Below are 21,378 nucleotides of genomic sequence, written 5' to 3'. Positions count from 1 at the left end.
GAATACTGGGTGCAAGCTTTCTTACACCAGCTACCTTTCTCAGCTTACCTGTGGCTCATTCTCTAATACCTGTGCGATCTTGTTTTGTTTGATTTTCTCCCACTCCAGATTTGAAAGCTTAGAACCAGAAATGAACAACCAGGCGTCCCGTGTTGCAGTAGTGAACCAAATCGCTCGGCAGCTGATGCACAGCGGCCATCCAAGTGAGAAGGAGATCAAAGCACAGCAAGATAAGCTCAACACAAGGTAAGTGAAGGCCTTGTGCTCATGAGCATGACACTGGCTACAACGAGTCTAGTGAGGTCGTTTGTGTTTCTTGTTTGTGTTTTTTAAGATACTCTGATACTGTGACGTGAGGCGTCTTCCAGGTAGACCTTTAAAGCTTCAGAAGGAAAGAGAACTGTGTCTTTCAAATATTTGATTAGCAGATGGAGTTTTGCTATTGACTTTAATCAGGTCCTGAGCGTATCAGTACCTTGATGAAAGCTGGAAATTTCCTGTAATGACTATGAGGATGAAAAAGAAACCAATGTAATTTCATGTAAACTCACTCATTTTTTGGCTTCAAAATAAACCAAGAGAGTACATTTAGTGTGAAAATTGGATGTAACTAGCAATTTTTCACTTGAGGAAAAATTACACTTGTAAGGACTCGGTATTGCTGGTACTTGTCATGTTCTAATACATGCCATAGCTTTGGTAATGGTTGTTTTGTCAAAACTATTGATGATGTGGAAAGGACTGAAAGAGCCACGAACAGTTATGTTGTTTTGTGGCTTACCAAGCTAGTGTGAGCAACTGCTCACTCAGCAATGTTGCCATATCCTTTTCCCTGATTATACACAAATCTCAAATTTCTCTGCTTATCTCTCCTCACAAATTTCAGATGGAGCCAGTTCAGAGAACTGGTAGACAGGAAGAAGGATGCTCTGCTCTCTGCTCTGAGTATCCAAAACTACCATCTTGAATGTAATGAAACCAAATCCTGGATCAGGGAAAAGACCAAAGTGATCGAATCCACACAAGACCTGGGTAATGACCTAGCTGGAGTGATGGCCCTGCAGAGGAAGCTGACTGGCATGGAACGGGATCTGGTGGCCATTGAAGCCAAGCTAAGCGACCTGCAAAAAGAGGCAGAGAAGTTGGAATCAGAGCATCCTGACCAGGCACAGGCTATCCTTTCGCGACTCGCAGAAATCAACGACGTGTGGGAAGAAATGAAGACCACCCTCAAGAACCGGGAAGAGTCCCTTGGAGAGGCCAGCAAACTGCAGCAGTTCCTGAGAGATCTGGATGACTTCCAGTCTTGGCTATCCAGAACGCAGACTGCCATTGCATCCGAAGATATGCCAAACACACTGACAGAGGCTGAGAAGCTGCTCACTCAACATGAGAATATTAAGAATGAAATCAACAATTACGAGGAGGATTATCAGAAAATGAGGGACATGGGTGAGATGGTGACACAAGGGCAAACTGACGCTCAGTACATGTTCTTACGACAGCGCCTACAAGCTTTGGACACTGGATGGAACGAGCTTCACAAAATGTGGGAGAACAGGCAAAATCTCCTTTCCCAGTCTCACGCCTACCAGCTATTTCTCAGAGATACCAAGCAAGCCGAAGCGTTTCTTAATAACCAGGCAAGTGGTCAAGATATACCTTGTTTCATTGCTGCAGGTTGACACCGTGTACTGCAAGCAATTAACAAATAAGATCATTTGTCAGGAGAGCTCAAATAGATAAATTCCCCCTTTTTTTAAGCGTGATTTGCTTTTTGTGTTTTACTTCTGACTGTTCTTGGGAGATGTTTCTTTCAATACGTGGAGAATCTGCTGTTGAAGCAGACAGCATAGCCTGAGTGTAATACTTTTATCTCTGTGATTTATGTTTCGATCACAGGAGTATGTTCTGGCGCACACGGAAATGCCCACTACCTTGGAAGGAGCAGAAGCTGCTATTAAAAAACAGGAGGATTTCATGACCACGATGGATGCCAATGAAGAAAAGATCAATGCGGTTGTAGAGACTGGCAGGAGGCTAGTTAGTGATGGGAACATCAACTCTGATAAAATCCAGGAGAAGGTGGACTCTATTGATGACAGGTAAGGTCAGAATGATGGTGGAACTTTAATTCTGTTCTCTGAGAGATGACCTTTTACCAGAATCCAAAGGCAAAGTAACATGTTAGAAAATGTCTGTTGCAGACTGTTTTCTTTGTCCTCTGGAAAAATAGGAACTGTAATGTTACAAAAATGTGCCGGGCTGATCTTAATTAAATATTACGTCTCTCGTTTTCTAGAGGCTTACTAAGTAATGAGCTCACTACCCAGAATTTGGCTGTATGAGTGGTGGTGTATAATTCTTGGAATATTAACAGACTTTATGTTACGGCGGGAGCTGGAGCCGTTGTTACACCTGGTTCCACAAGTCTCAGTTTCCTCTGCTACCTCCTAGCTGATTTAATTATAATAATGTATTCCTGTCCTTCCTCTGAGGAAGGAATGTGGCTCTTCAAGAGTGTAATTGGCATTGTATCTACCCCACCCCCTTGCCTTTGATCGCCTTTTCCAACTTGTCTGGCCCTTCTGCAATCAGATTAGGAAGCAGTGGTACAAATGTGTCTTTCATCCTAGAACAAGTCTTTTGCTTTGTCTCTTTAGCTGTGGCTGGATGCTATAGAACGTCAAGAGTTTCTTTTTCTTTGAAAACCAAATGTTCAGTTTTGATGGCCGTGATTCATGGCTCTTTCTGCTTTGGGTTTGAATAATAGTGGAGCCTTTCAAGGCGCTTTCCAATCACGAGTCTCAGAACACAGCAGTAAGCTCGTGCAGAACTTTTATGTCAGATGTTACTGACGACCCTTCTATCAGACTTGTGTCCTCCCACAGCCGGTAAGCTCGGAATTATCCAGATGGCTTTATCTCCAAGGAGAAGCTGAATTAGTTCAGAAAATGTTGTGCCTTTCCTGTTTCGGCAAACATGTCGCACTCTGTACGCACCCGCTTTAGCTGTGGCTCGTGGCTTCAAGAAAGGCAGATGTTCCTGTTCCCAGAGCTTGCTGAGGGCCTCGGAGCCCTCTGTCACCCTAACCCCAAAGACACCTCATGTTTTCCTTCATTCTCACTGGCTTGACTCTCTATAGATCCCAGTGAGAATCTGCAAAGGCCAGGAAGAGGAATTGTATGAAAGCAATCAAGGTGAAAGCTATGAAATAAGTTTTCCTTATTTACCCTCTCTGACTTTCAAGTTTTCCCATCCACTTATGGAAGGAGGAGGACTTGATCCTGGCCTTCTGGTCAGTTGTCTTCTTTCTGCAACTTTTGGAATATTAGAAGATCGTGTCCAAGGATATAGTAGCAAATGGTCAGCTGCTTCTTGCAGCCCTCTCTGAGGTGGCTGGAGTGTGAGACAGCTTCACCCTCTGTCCTGCGTGTGCTGCAGAGAGGTTCCTGCTGCCCTGGCTGTCGTGCTCTGGTGATTTTTCCTCTAGTGCAGCTACTCCTCTGGGTCCCCACTGTCCTGTGGCACCCCAGCTGGCCATCTGGGCCATCCTGGCTGTGGGACGTGTGCTGGAGTTCCTACTCTGCAGGACAGGCAAGTTCTAAAAACTATTTTTTTAAGCCTGCTTTTTTCCAATGCGTTTCCTCGATTCCAAAGCTATTTATGCAGAGCACTGCAAAAACCATCCGGCGTACTGCTATTCAGGAAATCCGTGTGATTGCTCTCTGAGTCTGTAAGGCTGATAAGCCTCAAGAACAAAGCCTTAGGGCAGGGTGTAGTGGGAGTGGTAGCAAAGGAAGCCACTTTGGTTTTACAAAAAATTGCTCTCCCAACCAAGCTCCACCTGAACGGGTAACAAAGGACCGAAACAAACAAGTACAAATATGTGCAGTGGCTCCATACTTCCCATATGGAGCTCTGTGTAGTTTTTAGTATTGTTAATAGTGGTTTTTGCAGTCGTGCTTTCAAGCTATTCCAGAGGAGACTCCACTGTCCATTGGTACAGTGGAGGGACCCTGCCCTAAAATGGTTACCATCTAAATAGCTGTGGTAGGCTGAGGAGGGAGAGGAGAGTGCCGAAGCAGAGTGGAGCTGTGCAACAGGAGATGAGCACTTCAGCACAATCTTTTAGTGGAGTTCACAGGAAAGACTGAATGGCAATAAGGACATGGAGAAAGGGTTTGAATAAAGCTAACGCTAGCTAGCTTTTCCAGCTAGGAAAGAAGCTGGTCTCCTCAGTGCAGCTGTCCCTGCTTCAGTGACTTCTGCTGCTGTTTCTGCCAGCCAGAGGGGAAGCATTTTCTCCTCCGTTTTCTCTTGGAAGAGTGTAAGGGGACTGCTCTAGTCTGTGTGACACATGGCCTCTCTGATTTTGCAAATGAGATTTAGTTTAAAGACAGTGGCAGGTCTGACTCAGATTGTGATCTGGGTCTGTTTTTCATCAGCTTTTGTATTTCTCCAACTTTCTGCTTAACAGAGAGCGTAAGTAATTTTTGTTCTTGCCCATTCAGAATGGAGAGTGCCTCTAGTTTGCAGGAACGACTGAAGAAGCTAAAACTGCCTTGCATATATCTCAGTATTCTTAGCAGGCAGTTGCATTCATGCTACATGTGAGATGTATTATTCCTGCACAGGCTTCGAAACCCACAGGCTTACAGTTAAACCACAAGTGATTTTGTCAGTTTTCAGCATTGTCAGCATTCTCAGGGGCCTCTGGGGAGACAGCATGGGAACGATGTGGCAAATTTTGGTGCTCTGCTCTTGGATTAATTTGAGTCAGACACCTCCTTGTGCTGAACAGATGTCATTTTCCTGTTTGAGATTCTTCATAATGTTGCTGCACAAGGAAGGTGTCCCCATGTTCTCACTGACTATGGTACATTCTCTATCCCCTCTTTTACCATGTAGATCTGGCTTAGCTGGGACGTTTGGATCTGAGGTTGCCTCTTCAGTATACTCACATACACAGAGAAGCCCCTTTTTAATGCAGCCCTAGACAGAAAATTCTAAAATCTCTGTCATTGGAGCTTTTCAAGAATTTAGGGAAACATGAGCAAGGAATTAATAATGTTTAGATATAGCCAGTCTGGGGCAGGAGAACAGGCTAAATGACAACTTAAGGGCCGTTATTGCCATTAAAAATATCATCAGTTCTATGACGAAAATACAGGAATTCCCTGCCTGTTTCCGCAGTGTCCATCCTCAAAATACTACTAGCACATCTTCAGTTATCCAGTTTAAAACCTGTTGCAGTTCAGCCCTGTTCTTCTTCAGAGAATGCTCCTCTTTCAGTCTCCAGATCATCTTGGACAACCAACCAACCTTTTACAGTTAAATAGCTCTAAGTGCCAAAAATAATATTTGTTACGCTGAGGACAAAAGAAAAAAAAAAAAGCTATGTCATCATCTGTTTGATATCCCTGCATGGTTTCCCTTCAAAGTTTTTGAAGTTAGTATTTCCAGCACTCTCTGGGAGATGTTTTTGTTAGTTTTCTAAACTCAAGTTTTCTCAACATAAGAACTTCTCTACTCACTCTTAACTCTATTCAAATAAGTGTCATGAAAATTCTCTTTTTAATTTCGCAGCTTGTGTCCTCTCCAGAATATATGAGCCCATAGTGTAATCTAGCCTTAAATCTATGATATCATCATGATAAAATCACCCAAGCAATTCCTTGCTTCATTTTAGCAGCCTGAGTAATGCACTGTGTTTGCCCAGGCATACAAAAACCAGCCAAGAAAGAGTGGAATCAAACCCAACGTTGTTAGCTGTGTTACGGAGATTTTTCCTAAGGCACAATTGATGTGTCCTTTCCTTTGTGCTCTCTCAGATAACACTTGTCAAAACTTCAAGATTACCTGGGCCTGAACTCCAGCCTCTTGCTTTGATGGTTACACATGTCTTCCTTGCCATCTGATCTGTAAATCAGTTTTCTTGACCTACAGCTACATAGATGCTACTTGCCTGGTTATTCAGAGGAAGCTGTTGAGACAAAAGAGAAACAATTTGTAGTCCTGTAAAGGAGTTTCTCCTATTTCTCTGCCTACAGACCTTTTGCTTTTATGTACAACGTATCCCTAAGTATTCCTTGTTTTCAGAAGTCGCTAAATTTGTGCCAGAGAGCTTGCTCGGGTAAGTTGCTGTAGATTAGGAAAAGTGGTGTCTTAATCCAGTTGTTGTCATCAATGTGTAATTTATAGTCTTCTGGAACATGGTGGGTCTCTGGAGATTTCCACTGACATGGATTTATTTAGCTATTGCTAAATAAATTGCCACCCTTCAAAGTAATTTCCAACTCTCTATCCCTGTTTGTCTTAGGCTGTTACAAAGGACAGCGATATTTCACTTTAAGACCCTGTACAGTGAAATATGAACAAATATAACGCAACGAGTAGTGAATAAAAGTTACCTTCTTTACTCTGCCTCCTCCATCTAAATCGCCTCATAAATAATGGCAGTACTGAAGGACAGGGATAACTACTTCAAATTAAGCATTAGTTAAAAACATGCTCAGAGGTGCCTTGGGAATCAGCCATTCAAGAACCATGTCCATTTGAAGAACCCACCAAGACCTTTGGGACTGCCAGCATGACTCATCCTTCAAGGGGCAAACAGTCGTGAAATAAAAATAGGGCTTCTAGACTAACGGTTAATTTTCTTCTCTCTACTCTTAAATACTCTGAAAAATGTGTTCCAGTGTGCATAAAGCTTCTATTTGCAGAAACACAGCTGTGCTGCCTGCGTTGTTTGTTAAATACAGCATTTGGGAGGTTGTATAAACCACTGCTGCTGTGTTCAGGAGAAGGAGGTGCTGAGCTCTAGTGAAGTTACGTTGTAAAGAGCACCACAGCTACATGAACAGATGTCATTTTCCTGTTTGAGATTCTTCATAATGTTGCTGCACAAGGAAGGTGTCCCCATGTTCTCACTGACTATGGTACATTCCCTATCCCCTCTTTTACCATGTAGATCTGGCTTAGCTGGGACGTTTGGATCTGAGGTTGCCTCTTCAGTATACTCACATACACAAAGCTACACTACACGCTTTGCAAGAGCCACGTAACGTGCAAGTTTGTTGTTGCAATTTTGCAGATAGTTTTCTTATGTCTGAACTTTCCTGTGGTCATCAAATTAGTCGGCCAAATCCTGTACGTAACGCTGGTGGAACTCTGCTGACTTCAAAATCTTCCCTGTGTATTTAACTGGTCACAAAAACAAATAGATGCTGAACATATTAAATAACTCGTGTATATCTGAGCTTCAAAAATGTCCTTCATCTGAAAGGCAGTAAAACACACACCACGTGCTTGCTCAACACGCGTATCCCAGAGAGGCTACGGAAACGAGGTGACAGTTTTGCATGAAATGCCTCTTTCAAGCTTTTTTTTCTCTGCTGTTATTTTTTTGACCAGGCATAGGAAGAACCGTGAAGCAGCCAGTGAACTTCTGATGAGACTGAAAGATAACAGGGATCTTCAAAAGTTTCTTCAGGATTGTCAAGAGGTAAATTACATCCTCTCGCTTTTATCACTAAAAGCTGCATCCTGCAGAAGAGCATTCTTACCTCCTGTTTTATGAGAGCTGGAACACTCAGCATTTTGCAGTCAAGTAGTAGTTAGTGTGGAGTAAACAATTAAAAGAAAACCCTGCCCAGAACCCTGAAAAAATTAATCTGTTTGGGTTTTTTTTCCTCATGAACTGAATTTCCTTTTGTCATCTAAGCTAAAAACAGGGAAAAGTGCCAAAAGCAATGAAGATATTCTGCTGTGGTATAAATTAATCATGAGGAATCTAATGGGATTAGCACTGAACTCTAAGATTTATCTACAGCTGTATATATGTATGTGGCCTGGTGCAGGAGATTTCGAGTGATTTTTACAAAAACATTAGTCAGAAGAACAGGAGGTTAGGAGTAAGAGGGGAGCAGGATTAAACTGGATCATTTTTAATGTGTTATTTATCTCATGATTTGCATGTGTTCAAAATTGTTAAGTACTATAACATTTAAAAAAGAAATCCTTTCCAGATTTTCTAGTGACTTACATGGACTGTTTACACTGAAGGTAACATTTTAAAGTTAGGAATAATCTTGTTCCTAGCATGAGGAATTAATCATTTTCAGCTTGTTTCAGGTAGTACTGACAGATACTAAAGAGCCTTAAAAACTAGCTGTCCTTACCTGAAGCCTGCAAAGAGAGCTGACTGTGACAAAGCTTTGCTTTTAAATTCAAGAGTCAGTACGTTATTGCACACTTTATCCAGCTGGAAGAGACTGGAAGTCACTGCAGCGTGTCTGAATGGAATTGCCCACAGCTGAGGTTTCGTACAAGAACCAAACAAAATGACAATCGTAAACTGGGCAAACGATGTTTACTGCACGGTTGCCTGGATGCAGTCTATTTTCCTGCATTGCGTAAGCTAACCATGAACTTGGCTTAAATTACTCCTGCCTTGGTAGTAAAAACATGACAGATTAGCAAAAATTCTGCTGTTATTAGCAGCAGCTTCTTCCTTCCTCTGTAACATCTCTGGTACAAAAAAAATCCCCCTGGCTCTTGGAGCTCTTCTAGCCTCTGGTTGGTGTGGTTATGTTCCTAGGGTCTGTTTTTTCCCCTATATCACTGAAAGAAAAAGGAAAACATAAAAGCTCTAGTGTCTGGCTGCCTGAATGCCTTTCCTCTTGATTGCTTCTCTCCAAGCCACTAAAGCATGGATGTCTCGACTGTCCAGTTCAAAACCAGGACTTACAATGCCCAAATGTTACAAATTTCTCCAGTCCTTTTTGCGAGGCCATTAGCCTGGGTGAGAATTGAGTGGTTGTTTTCTGAGAAGACAGACATAATGAGACTTAGAATTTGCATTAGTGAGATTACAAAGTGCTTACTGAGACCTGTGTTGGGCTGGAGGGACCGTGTGACGGAGCGGGACCCGCCGTCCTGCGGGATGGGAGGGAGCCAAGGGAACACCTCGCCCTTCGCTTCCTTGTCACCGCCGACCGCGACGCTGAGAATTTGAGATCAGATTTGAACCAGTCTCCGTTTCACCTGGCAGCGATCCTTCGGCCTTCCTGCCTGCTGCCTGCGGGACGGTTTCCCATCCGTCTGTAATTTGAGGAAAGGAAGAGTGTTTTCTGCGGCGTGCTCCTTGCCCAGGGCAGCCGCTTTCCTCGCCGGTTGCTCCGTGGCCTCCTGCCCCTCGCTCCTTCCTGCCCCTGGCGCGCCAGCGAGGCAGCCAGCAGGATCCGTGGTACTCGAGGAGGTGGCAGGATGATGCTCCTAACAACAGCTCAACAAGGATAAGTTCTTTCCTCCGGCTCGCAGGCGAGGGAGAACGCAGCGGACTTGTTAGTAGTCAGATACGCTGTCCCAGGTTAATCCTGCCGTGTTGCTTTTTGTGTCTGTTTCTTGCATTCAGAAATCTAAATGTGTTAAATAAATTGGCCGAGGGCATGAAATAGAGTGACAGCAGAAAATCCTGAGAAGAGGGGGTGTGATAAATTTTGCCTTTTAGTTTTGTCTTCCTGCTCTTCCACAGCTTACCTTCGAAAAGATTAAAGCTCATCTTCCCTGTAGGTGCTGAGAAGCCCCAGCACCATCTGGGCTAATTTCTCCGGGGACGCCAGAGCGAGAGCGTTGGGCGAGACTCCGCGCGGGCAGGTTTGGTCATGCAGCGCAGACGCTGCGAGCCTCACGCCGCAGGATAGGCTCTGTCCGCCCGGGCACCTGCAGTGCCTGGGAACTGCGGCAGCAGTCGGGGCTCCTTCACCTTCCCTTGTTGCTCTGCCAGATTTACAAGGGGTTTGTCTCTGCATTTCTCTTAGTTCCTGCCTTGTTTTCGTTGCAGAGCGTTACGGTCTGCTGAGAGCTGACAGCAGAAACAAAATTTTGGGGTGTAGGTGCAAAGGATGGGAGGAAGCCTAATAGCCAGCTCTGCTGCCTTAACAACTGACCACGGGTTTTCTGGAGGAATAAATACTCCAAGTGTCAGTCTGAGGCACTGTTTTAGGAAATTATTGTCTTATTTTTAAAATCCGCTTTTGCACTGAAGCTCCTGACTTCCAGTGACTATAGTGGTTGCAAAAACCGGATTTTACTAGTCACCCCTGAAATGCTTCATTTGCACTGCTGTGTTATGGGAAGGAACGTCACAACGTTGTGAGAGTCGGAAACGAGGGTTTACCCTGGCAGCCGCTGGCTCACTGGGCACCACGTACCGCCTGTGTCTCGGCTCACCCCGTCTGCCAGTGCGGACGACACTGCTGTTTCCTTGGGAAGCACTTTAAAATCCTCAGAAGACTTAATGCTGGGTAAAAGCAAACAATGAGAGAGAAGCAGTGCGGTTTGCAGAGCAGAGCAGCTGTCTCCGATCCAGAAAGGCAGGAGTAAAGCCACTGATTTCAGGAGACGCAGTAATCCTTGGCGCAGCCTCTGGAGCCTTGCTCAGCAGCACAGCGGTCCGCTGCAGCTGGAAACGCCGCTGCCTACAGATGCTCTTCGTGAACTTGAGCATTTTGCTCTTTAGACTGGGTAGCAAGATCAGATGAGGAGTTTCTTTGATTGCTCTGTAAGTTTTCCCATGTTGTGGAGCTTCACAGTGCCTTTAAGGGACAGTTTGAAAAAGGCTTGTGAATGCTGAGTGGATTTGTTGCCCAGGATCCAGAGGGCGTAGCAGGGAATTGGCGAGTTCCCCCATGCTGTTATCCTTCTTGTCAGGGTGCTTCCCCAGCAGGACGGCGTGCACTGCTGAAGTGGCGTTCTAGAAACAAAGCTTACATTTGTTTTGACATTTTCCACTTGGGTAGGCGACTCTGAATATACAGAAAATGAATCCTTTTTCAAATTCTGTAAACATTCCTGTGAATGTGGTTTTTAAGCGCACCTAAGGGGTAGATAAAGCAGTCAGGCTCACCCTAGGAGGAAATTCGATGTTGGCTGCTCTGATCATTTTCACTTTCCATTTGCCCCTGGCAAACAAGCTATTTTTTAAAGTATTGATTTTCTCCACTGTTGATCTGGAAATCGTTCTCAATGTCTTTGCATTTGCAGAATATCAGAATGAAATAGTTCTTGGATTTTACGTAATGGGAAAAGGAAGGTCTCGAGTACCAAAATCTTGCTGGAGATTGGACAAATAAATTTTTTATGTAAACCTGCATAGAGAAATATGGGAAAAGGTACAAATGTGATGTGAATTAATGGTACAAACCAATCTTTATTCTTAAGACTTTTGATATGAGTAGAAATATAGAATTTCTCCCTGAAAAATTTATCTTGGAGCTCTGTTTAATTCTGGAGACTGCCTTTTGTATGACACTTGGTTATCTTGTACTTCTGCAATGTCCTCAGGCAGTCAGTAAGGCTTCACAGGGGTGTAGTGATGACATTCAAGCACATTGAGTAATGTCGCAAGGGAAAATCAGTACCAAAATACACTGTGACCAGTAAGTAGGACACATGTCCCCGTTTCTCTTGCTGTTGAACTGGGTGAGATCTGTGTGTTTGATTTTTCTCGTCATGGAGTTGATTCCTTTCTGCTTGGGTCATGGGTTATTTAAATATTGAAGATGGATATTTATATTTAACTTAAAGAAGTGGATCCTTAACTGGACCCTGAGTCTCTGAATCTCACACAGGTCTTCTGTAGAGGCATCTCTTTACCCTTGATCTGGAGGCATTTTGATACTTTGCATTATTTCACGCTACAAATGTTTTCACAAACACTTGTGTATTTTCCTTTTCAGCTTTCACTCTGGATCAACGAGAAGATGCTTACAGCCCAGGATATGTCCTATGATGAGGCAAGGAACCTGCATAGCAAATGGCTGAAACATCAGGCCTTTATGGCAGAACTTGCATCCAACAAAGAATGGCTGGAGAAGATTGAAAAGGTAACTAAAGAACGTCCGAAAAATGCCCTCATCTTTGTCAAAGATAGTTATGCACAGAGATGAGATCTGTTCCTCTGCAGAATTAGTTCTTGAATCATCTCTCCAGCTAAGGCAAAAGGAGATTTTGTTACTGGAGAATAAGTATCTATCGTGTTGTGTCTCCATCTAACCCATTTTGTTCCTCGTTGACATTAAATGTTTTTTATCCAGGACATTCTCACAGAATAGTCTTTGACTAAGTTGCCAGTTTAATTTTGTCTAGTCTGTCTTCTCTGTTAGGAGGAAGGTGTAACCTAGTTTTCATGCTCAAAGAGTAAAAGGGGCAAATGTTGTGGTTTGAGCTAGTAAAGTAGAAGTACTTCCTGGGAAGTCACTGAATGTAGGTGAATAACTGAATTTGGGCTCCCATGCTGGTTTTCATTCATTCGGGACTATAATTAGGCTGCCTTTCCCCATGCAACATCAGCGCATGAGGTAAAGTACAGCCAGTTTTGTGATGAATTAAGATTCACAGCTCTGTATCAAGTTACTTTGAAGGCTTTAATATGCTGTGATGAGCTGTATTTTTCTCCCTCCGTTTCTCATGTACGGCTCTGGAACACTAAGGAGGTCTCCTCTTTAGCTCTGACAGTGGGTTTCTGTTCTGTGTAAGTTAGCTTAATTGCTCATTTCCTCTCCCATTTTGGCACTCTGTATCCCATTAGAGGCTTTTCTGTGATCTGCAAATAGCAATACCCTTTAATGGTGTAATTGGAAGGCTGCTCTTAGTACTGCAAGTACTTTCTTAGTGATGCTAATATATCCTCACCCTTTGCCTCTGAGAAATCAGCAAAGTACCAAAGTTGTGTATTGAGCCACGGCTGACAATCGCTGCATTAATGCTACCAGTGTCACAGCTATGACATGTACTGGGCCATCAGTGGCGTTCACATCTGAACAGGTTTTGTCCTGTGTCAGCGCCACCCAGGTGCTGAGATAGAGGTATAATTAGAAGTAAAGAAAATATTTCCACAACTAATACAGTCTTTGTAAAGGCAAACAGCTTAAGTCCAAGTGCTCTGCTGGTGCTAACAAGGTTCCTGCTTCCCAAGGAAGATATTTCTTCTCTAGTATTAGCTTAGACCCATGGTAATTGCTGTAACCCATTGACATATAACCCTCTTTGGTTGCACAGCTCAGTTTTGGTGCCATAAGCTCCCTCCCCCAGCATTATGCTGGGTCTTCATCGCTCTCCCAGTGAAACGAAGTGGCCCCAGAAGCTGGACACACAGCTTGTTCAGCTGTCTCACAGCTGGGACAGCCTGCTTCACTCCTGCCTGAGCGGTGGCCCCAGGAGCTCCCACAAAGGAACGTGTGTAGTGGGGAAAAGACACGAGGTGTTGCTTGGCCTTCCCATTGCCAAGAAAGCCTCTTCCTGGCAACAGACAGGCCTGGGAGCTATGTTCTGGAAGGAGTCATGGGATAATTGGAGATAGAAAATGAGTGGTTGATGCTGCCAGGAGATGAGGAGTCCTGAGTGCTTTCTAATCAGAATAATTTAACTAACGGTCTGTGAGTGCTCCTGCCGAGGTACCATTTTGTTGCTCTTTGCTTTGCAGGAGGGAATGCAGCTCATTGCAGAGAAACCAGAGACTGAAGCTGTAGTGAAAGAAAAGCTGACGGGTCTCCATCAAATGTGGGAAGAGCTGGAATCCACTACCCAGACCAAGGCTCAGCGTCTCTTCGATGCAAACAAGGCGGAGCTTTTTACCCAGAGCTGTGCAGATTTGGATAAGTGGCTGAACGGTTTGGAGAGTCAAATTCAGTCGGATGACTACGGAAAAGATCTCACCAGTGTCAACATCCTGTTGAAGAAGCAGCAGGTAAACAGAGCACAGGTTGCAAAGTGAGCAGATAGCAGATGTCTGCATTCAAAGGAACAGATGGGGGATCCATTCAGTTCAGAAAAGAATTTATTTGCTTTTCCTTCTTCCTGTTGTTTCATGTATCTTTAAGAAGAACCAGAAATACACCTAGAAACAAACCAGCCATAAATTTTGTGATACAATCTCTCTTATACTGCCTTCCTTCCCCACATTAATAGCTCAATTCTGTCTCCTGCCATAGTCCTCCAGTCACTGGTCATTCTGTCTCTGTACACAGCTGCCTGCCTGTGATTCAAACCAGTCCGAAGCTGGTTGCTCCCAGATTCCCTGCTGTAAAGGCAGCAAGGAGTAGCGAGGATGGCAGGGAGCAATGAAGCTCCTGCGTGCAATTAGCTGTGTTCCAAAGTTGTTTGCCAAATCCGCCGTTTGCACGAGCGGGCATAACGGAGGGATGTCAGCAGGTGGCCACGGTCGTGAATCTGTGTTTCAGCCTTGTTCCTTGCAATGTGAATGCTACAATAATTGCTGATGCAGTAAATCCTTGCTGACCAGCTTCTGTTCTTCCTTCTTATGAAGCTATTGACATACTTTATTTGTATCAACTGCTTTTTCCCCAGTTTTCAGGACCTTTTTGCCATGTTTCTGTTTAGATGCTAGAGAATCAAATGGATGTTCGTAAGAAGGAGATCGAGGAGCTGCAAAGCCAGGCAAGGGCTTTAAGTCAAGAAGGGAAGAGTACAGATGAAGTAGATGGCAAACGCCTTACTGTAGAAAAGAAATTTTTGGAGTTGTTGGAACCTTTGAATGAGAGAAAGGCAAACCTACTGGCCTCCAAAGAGATCCACCAGTTCAACCGGGACGTGGAAGATGAAATTGTGAGTATAAAAGAAATCCTGTTCCCCAGACAATGGGAGGATGTTGCACCTGTTGCAGAGCTATCACAGGAAGAAACCTTTTGATCATGTGTCTCAGTAGCATGTTTGAGTAATGCTGCTTTTTGCATCTTGTGTGCACCAACATCTCTGCTGCCCTGACTGTAGCTGGGGTTGCTTGAAACCATACGTGCTCTTCTTCTCTTACTTTCAGTTGTGGGTCGGAGAGAGGATGCCTATAGCTACATCTACTGATCATGGACACAACCTCCAGACTGTGCAGCTACTAATAAAGAAAAATCAGGTATGTAGGGTGCTGTTAGAGCTCTCTACCTGCTATTTCTCCTTAGTGCTGACTATTTCAGGAAAGGCTTGAGGGAAAGTGGTGGGTGCTTCAGTGGCCATGTGGTATGGGGGGCCAGAGTCACCTCCAGGTGGTGGCACGTTCAGGGAGGGCACAGCCCCAGCGTGTCCACTGGAGCTGATGGCATGTGTGTTGCTGCTCCTCTAAAGTCCCCTGACTGGCATTTCTTTTTTGTTTGGCGCAGTGTCTCATCAGTCTGCTTTTCTCCCATGTAGACCCTTCAGAAAGAAATCCAGGGACATCAGCCTCGTATCGATGACATTTTTGAGAGAAGTCAAAACATTATTACAGACAGTAGCCCCAATGCTGAAGTGATTCAGCAGAGACTTGCAGACTTGCAGCAGCTGTGGAACCTCCTAATTGAGGAGACAGAGAAACGCCACAAGCGCCTGGAGGAGTCCCACAGAGCACAGCAGTATTATTTTGATGCTGCCGAGGCTGAGGCCTGGATGAGTGAGCAGGAGCTCTACATGATGTCAGAAGAGAAAGCCAAGGTGAGCAGCTCCACAGCGACACCAGTTTGGTTTTAATTGCTTAGCTAGAGGGGGCAGGTGACATAATTTAGTGTGTCGCTAATGTGATGGTAACATAAACAAAGGTAATTCCCTTGTGAAACCTCAGGTGATCATCTCTTCTATCTCTTGTGACATCTCTGCTAGCGTGGAGGATAGACCTCGCTGCACTGAGTCAGTGGAGCATCCTCAGGCTGTGGGTGGCAACTGTGTGCCTTCCTTTGCTGTAAGGTCCGAGTGACCAATACAGTCCAGTTAGGTCAAGTTTTGTATTAGTTTCGAGTCACTGGGAACAGCACGATGCACCAGTCAGTGAAATGGGGCCTGATGGTCAGTCTGTTGATGCCATTAGTCGTCAGCTTTTACTCCCAGCGAAGCGAAATCGGAACAGCATCGGACCATCCCAAAGAGTACATGAACTGCTGTTTTCAAGGAGGTGTTAGAGTGCTGTATCTTATTTGTTATTTGCATAAATATTCTGCCCCCATTGCCCTGATAAAATAAAACTCAGCTTTGTATCAGTATGACACATTCCGTGGGAGTTCAGTCTTCAGTTAAAAAGGATTTGTTTTCTTTTTTGTATCTAAGCAATGCAAATAAAAAGGAATATCAATGTGAATAGTACATCACGAAAAATATTTTAACGAAAAGGCTTATTGAAAACAGCAGTTAGCACTGAGAGTTGGGGGTTGTTTTTCTTAGTCATAACAATGCATAGAAAGTTTTGATCGGAATTTCTCCAGGAGCTTTGGTGGAGAATCCTTTGGCATGAGCTCCGTAAGATCTCTTTTCTTTGACCCAGGCTGTTGTTGAAAGGCCTGACAAGTGACATGTCTAAAACTGTTCCATTTTTCTGGGCCCTGCACAATCACTAGTGTTGTGTAAACACACAAAGAGCTTCATAGAAGAGGAAATTCAAATTCATGCTCAATGCACAGCTGATGTAATTTTGTTCTGCATCCCAGAGGGGTTGTTGCATTCAGTCTCTTGGAATTTTGCTTTCTGTGGGTACCATTTTCTGTGAACTCAACTATTAATATACCATTGTCAGAACAACTTGTCTTCAAGCTGTACTTGGGAGCAGTCCTTTATAAATCTTTCTGGCTACCGCTTTTGCTCGCACACCAAGTTGGGCGTGCTGTGCCGTGTCTTTCTCTGGAGCCGGGGACTTGACTGTCATTTTCTGGCACCATTACAGGATGAACAGAGCGCGGTGTCCATGCTGAAGAAACATCAGATTTTGGAGCAAGCTGTAGAAGACTATGCTGAAACTGTGCACCAGCTTTCAAAGACCAGCAGAACTTTGGTGGCAGATAATCACCCAGAAAGGTATTAACTGCCATTTTTAATCGGATTATGCATTCATTTAGTAGTTCAGTCACTTCATGGGGTCGTTGTGACACACAAGGACTACAGCACAGAGTGAGTAGCTCACAGGAGCGTACAGAGAAAGAGGAGTTCAGCCTCACTCAGTTCAAGATGCATGTTGGACCACTCTGATTTGGCCAGAGACAGGGTCCTGAAAAGGGTCAGTATGTGCAGCTCCTGATTTCTGGATAGTCCTGGACACCTCCAATAAATGTCTGTTGTATCCTTTATACAGGCTGGCGGTGTCAGGACTGCCAGCACTGCTGAACCTTATGGAGATACGGCAATCCTGAGAGACAAGGGTCCCTGTTCACTCTTTCAACCAACTTTTATGCCCAGCCCATAGAGTCACAGTCATTTTTCCTTCTGTCTAGAGGGCAGTGCTCTCCAAGATCTGCCTCCTCTCTTTGAGATTCCAGTACATTCAGAGAGTGGAATCTGATGTTTGAAACATGGGCACATTAACATCTTGGTAAATTTGTCTCAACTTTCATAAATGGCTTGCTTTGTGGGAGGACTCAGGAAGCTTGAGAACTGTTTTGCTGTAAGTTGCAGCTAAGCTAACAGATATCTCCACTGGCTTTGGCTGCATGGCTGGTTTGCCTGGGAGGCTGATGTATTTAACTGCCATCCTTCCCAGACAGGAAGATCGGACTGTCTTAGGGAAGACACTGCCTCCGGTGGAAGATTGTGATTTAACTCAAAAGCACTCTCTTGTGGTCACGACAGTTTCTGATGAGAGTGGATTTCCTAGCTGAGCTGACTGAGTGCTGGAATAACAAAATCAACTTTACAAGGCAGAGGGAAGGCGATTTGTCAGGGCTATACGGCTCAGACAAAATATAGGCAAAACATATGGCAAGTAGAAGTATCAATTGCTTCTGGAAATGCTGAGCTTTGGGGAGCAAGAAACCCATGAGTACTTCTGAACTTTGAAGCAGAATTTAAATGAAAATTAAATGCTCCTTGCCTCAGCAGCTCAGATCCTGCCTGTAATTTTGGGAGAAGGCCCTGGTGTGATCCGTGGTCAAACAAATGGAGAGCTTGGTTCCCTGCTTTGCTCTCTAAAGCCAGGGGGTTTTACGTACAGGGCAGAGAAGTTTTCCAGCTAGTGCAGTCGGCTGTGCCAGCAGAGGACTGGTCCGGTGTGTCCGAGTCACAGTCGTGCCTGCAGCAGACATGTTCGGTGGATTAAATATCCTTGTAGATTTTCTTTCCTGTTTACTTTTGTTATTTGTAAAAGACGATGAGGACTCAGAGCTGTCTGTTTTTTCCAGCGAGCGTATCAGCATGCGCCAGTCCAAAGTGGATAAGCTGTACGCCGGCCTGAAGGATCTCGCTGAAGAGAGACGGGGCAAGCTGGACGAGAGGCACAGGCTGTTCCAGCTTAACCGCGAGGTGGACGACCTGGAGCAATGGATAGCTGAAAGGGAGGTGGTGGCAGGATCCCACGAGCTGGGACAGGATTATGAACATGTGACAGTAAGTTCTTCGGATGCGGCTGCAGGCTGACCTTCCTGTTCTGGATGCTGCACGCAGTAGATGGTTGATACAAACGATTGGTTTGCTGAGCTCAGTCTGTCATTACAGCGCTGCATGAGTCCGTTTCTCTGCGTTTCAGATGCTACAGGAACGATTCCGAGAATTTGCCCGAGACACTGGAAACATTGGACAGGAGCGTGTCGATACCGTTAACCACATGGCAGACGAACTCATCAACTCCGGACATTCAGATGCTGCGACAATTGCGGAGTGGAAGGATGGACTCAACGAGGCCTGGGCTGATCTCCTGGAGCTCATTGACACGAGAACACAAATTCTAGCAGCCTCCTATGAACTGCACAAATTTTACCATGATGCCAAGGAGATCTTAGGACGTATTCAAGACAAACATAAGAAACTGCCTGAAGAGCTTGGTAGAGACCAAAACACAGTGGAAACACTGCAGAGAATGCACACGACATTCGAGCACGATATCCAGGCGCTCGGCACCCAGGTGTGTAGCCAGCAAAAGGCACCGTCTCTCGGTGTAGGAACCTGAGCTGTAGAGTTCTGCCACTGCCTGGGAGACAGAGTGCTGCCAGCTGCTTTCCAAGTGTATTTCTGTGGGAATAACTTCATCTGCGTCATTTTCTTATCTGTCTTTCTGCTTCTCTGTCATTGCATTAGGTGAATTAGTTTATCTAAAATAGGAATCCTTAAGTACCCAGATTTCTGAATACGTAGGTAATTGTTGAACGTTACTCCATTTCCTGTCCTTGGCTGAAGAAGAAATCATAAAAGCAGGAACTTGTGTATTGATTTAAAGTAAAGCAGCTCCTGACAGTCTGAGCTTGCTGTGTGTGTAGGAAGAGAGGGCGGATGGAGAGGCACGAGGGTGTAACACACTTCAGCTTCCCAGAGGACCTTTTTCTGGTTACCTCAAGCAGCAGCACCAGCAGTACACTGTGTGGCTGATGTGATTGGAAAATAGCTTACATTAGAAGAAAAAAGGGTTCATTTGACTTAACACATTGTCTTTTTAGTCCATTTCTGAAAGACATTGAGCAGATACTAAAACTGTAAAGAATTTTTAGTAGAGGTAATATGAAATAATAGGTTTCAGATTTTTCTGTCCTTAACATTGTTCTTGGTTGTTATATTGATTGTGCTGCAAGCCACCTTAGATTTGCCTGCTCCTTGTGTCATGTTCACCTTGCTGGATGCAAGACACAACTATCCTGTCCCGTGGAAGAACTGATACTCCAAAGGATACTTGGAGCACAGGGGCAAATATGAAGGGATGTGTAGTCCTGGGTGTTGGGATCTTTTTGTTTGTGGTTTGTTTGTTTGTTTTAGAAAACACCAAAAATCCTCAGCCAAACCCTCCTCTGCTAGGCACTTTTTATTTTTCCTTTCTGAGAGGCAAAGGAAGTCTGAAGACCTGCATAAAGGCGTTCTGACTTAAATATTGCTTTTTGTGATGCTTTGTAACAGCAGTCTCAAGAGGTTTGAAGTACGTAGTCCAGGCTAAGATTTTTAAAAGCAGCCAAACTCGATCTAATTCTGAATCTTTTGAAGCCAAGGTATGTTAAATAGAAGGCAGCAACTGCTCATACAGCACACAGGGGATTCTAAACAGAAAAACAATGTTCAGCTGCCAAAATGAGAATTTCAGAAGGGAACAAGTTGCTTAAGGAACAGAGGAATTACGACTGACTGCCGTAATTATCCCAGTAGGTCAGAAAAGATAGCTTTTATGGCCAAGCTGCCTGCCAGTTCTTGATTATGTTGCAATTTACATAGTTGTTTACATCAGAATAAATGGGATGTAGCAACCATTTGATTTTCCAAGCGTTTTACTTTCAGAAGCTGTAGATTTTATACATAAAATGAGAGACATTCATAAAACACCAATCCCAGTCTCTCAAAAAGGTAATTATAATCAAGGCCTAAATGAAGGAATGTGTAATCATAGCGCAGAGCTGTGAGGAAAGCACTTAGGATAGTTTTTGGGTGAAACAGCTAGAGCGCTGAGATGGATCATTATGACAGTGGCATGTCCTCTGTGCCTGTAGCCAGAAGGCTGTTTAATTTGATGCTCAAAATTAAAATAAATAAATAAATAATGTTTTTAGATAGGAGCTAATGGCATGATTCTGGGCCTGAAAAATATGTGAAACAGTCAAGAAATAGGATTTGATGTACTACGACAGTGTTTGAGAAAATAAAAAAAGAGATTTCTAATAGTAGAAGGATCTTTGCATTTCCAAGTTTTCTTCTGTTTGAAGTCATTATCTAAGTTTTTGAAAAATCTCCTCTGTCAGACAGAGTAGTGGCTGTGAAACAGGAGTTCAGGAGTGGCGTAGTCACTAGTGTGAGAGGAAGAAAATTTGATGATGAAAATGGTCCCCATTTGCCCTGAAATTTAACAGTCGGTTTGTGTTGGCACCTGCTTTTACAGGAGGTTTAGGCAGTGGCAAATCTTTGCTGTTTTGGGGGCCTCTTGACCCAACAGTCTTTTCTGAGAAATATTCTCAGAGGGATATACTGACTTAATAACAGAACAAACCTTTTTGGTATCGACAGCCCAACTATAACTGCAGTGACTTTAGAAAGCCATTCAAATGATGGAATGACAGCTAAAATGTCCCCACATTTGTGACTCAGCAGTATCCAAACGCTGATGCGTTTCTCTCTCATAAAAACACCCCAGGTGAGACAGCTGCAGGAGGATGCTGCGCGCCTTCAGGCGGCCTATGCTGGAGACAAAGCTGATGACATCCAGAAGAGGGAAAACGAGGTCCTGGAGGCGTGGAAAGCGCTGTTGGATGCCTGCGAGGGCCGCAGGGTGAGACTGGTGGATACAGGAGACAAATTCCGTTTCTTCAGCATGGTTCGTGATCTCATGCTCTGGATGGAAGATGTTATCCGACAGATAGAAGCCCAAGAAAAGCCAAGGTAATGTGAAGTGCCTCTTCTCAATCAAAAGCTAAGGCTGCAGGTCAGTTGGGGAAAATACTCCTA

The 21,378-nt window shown here is 44.3% G+C and overlaps 1 protein-coding gene across 2 annotated transcripts in view; it reads left to right on the top strand.

Moving 5' to 3' along the window:
- Positions 1 to 21,378, top strand: part of SPTBN1 (spectrin beta, non-erythrocytic 1) — a 91,329-nt gene that overhangs the window by 55,787 nt on the left and 14,164 nt on the right. For both annotated transcript variants that reach the window (XM_009982865.2, XM_009982866.2), the window contains exons 14-26: positions 109 to 246; positions 887 to 1,643; positions 1,903 to 2,105; positions 7,417 to 7,507; positions 11,745 to 11,891; positions 13,490 to 13,753; positions 14,407 to 14,631; positions 14,843 to 14,932; positions 15,208 to 15,486; positions 16,703 to 16,833; positions 18,150 to 18,354; positions 18,494 to 18,868; positions 21,068 to 21,312. In XM_009982865.2, the coding sequence (XP_009981167.1) occupies positions 109 to 246; positions 887 to 1,643; positions 1,903 to 2,105; positions 7,417 to 7,507; positions 11,745 to 11,891; positions 13,490 to 13,753; positions 14,407 to 14,631; positions 14,843 to 14,932; positions 15,208 to 15,486; positions 16,703 to 16,833; positions 18,150 to 18,354; positions 18,494 to 18,868; positions 21,068 to 21,312 (3,150 nt within the window). The remainder of the gene's footprint in view (positions 1 to 108; positions 247 to 886; positions 1,644 to 1,902; positions 2,106 to 7,416; positions 7,508 to 11,744; positions 11,892 to 13,489; positions 13,754 to 14,406; positions 14,632 to 14,842; positions 14,933 to 15,207; positions 15,487 to 16,702; positions 16,834 to 18,149; positions 18,355 to 18,493; positions 18,869 to 21,067; positions 21,313 to 21,378) is intronic.

Source organism: Tauraco erythrolophus, chromosome 2 (genome assembly GCF_009769465.1).
Source record: "Tauraco erythrolophus isolate bTauEry1 chromosome 2, bTauEry1.pri, whole genome shotgun sequence".
NCBI classification, from domain to species: domain Eukaryota; kingdom Metazoa; phylum Chordata; class Aves; order Musophagiformes; family Musophagidae; genus Tauraco; species Tauraco erythrolophus.
Note: the sequence above shows the minus strand (reverse complement) of the source record. Positions and strands in the feature narration are given on the sequence as shown.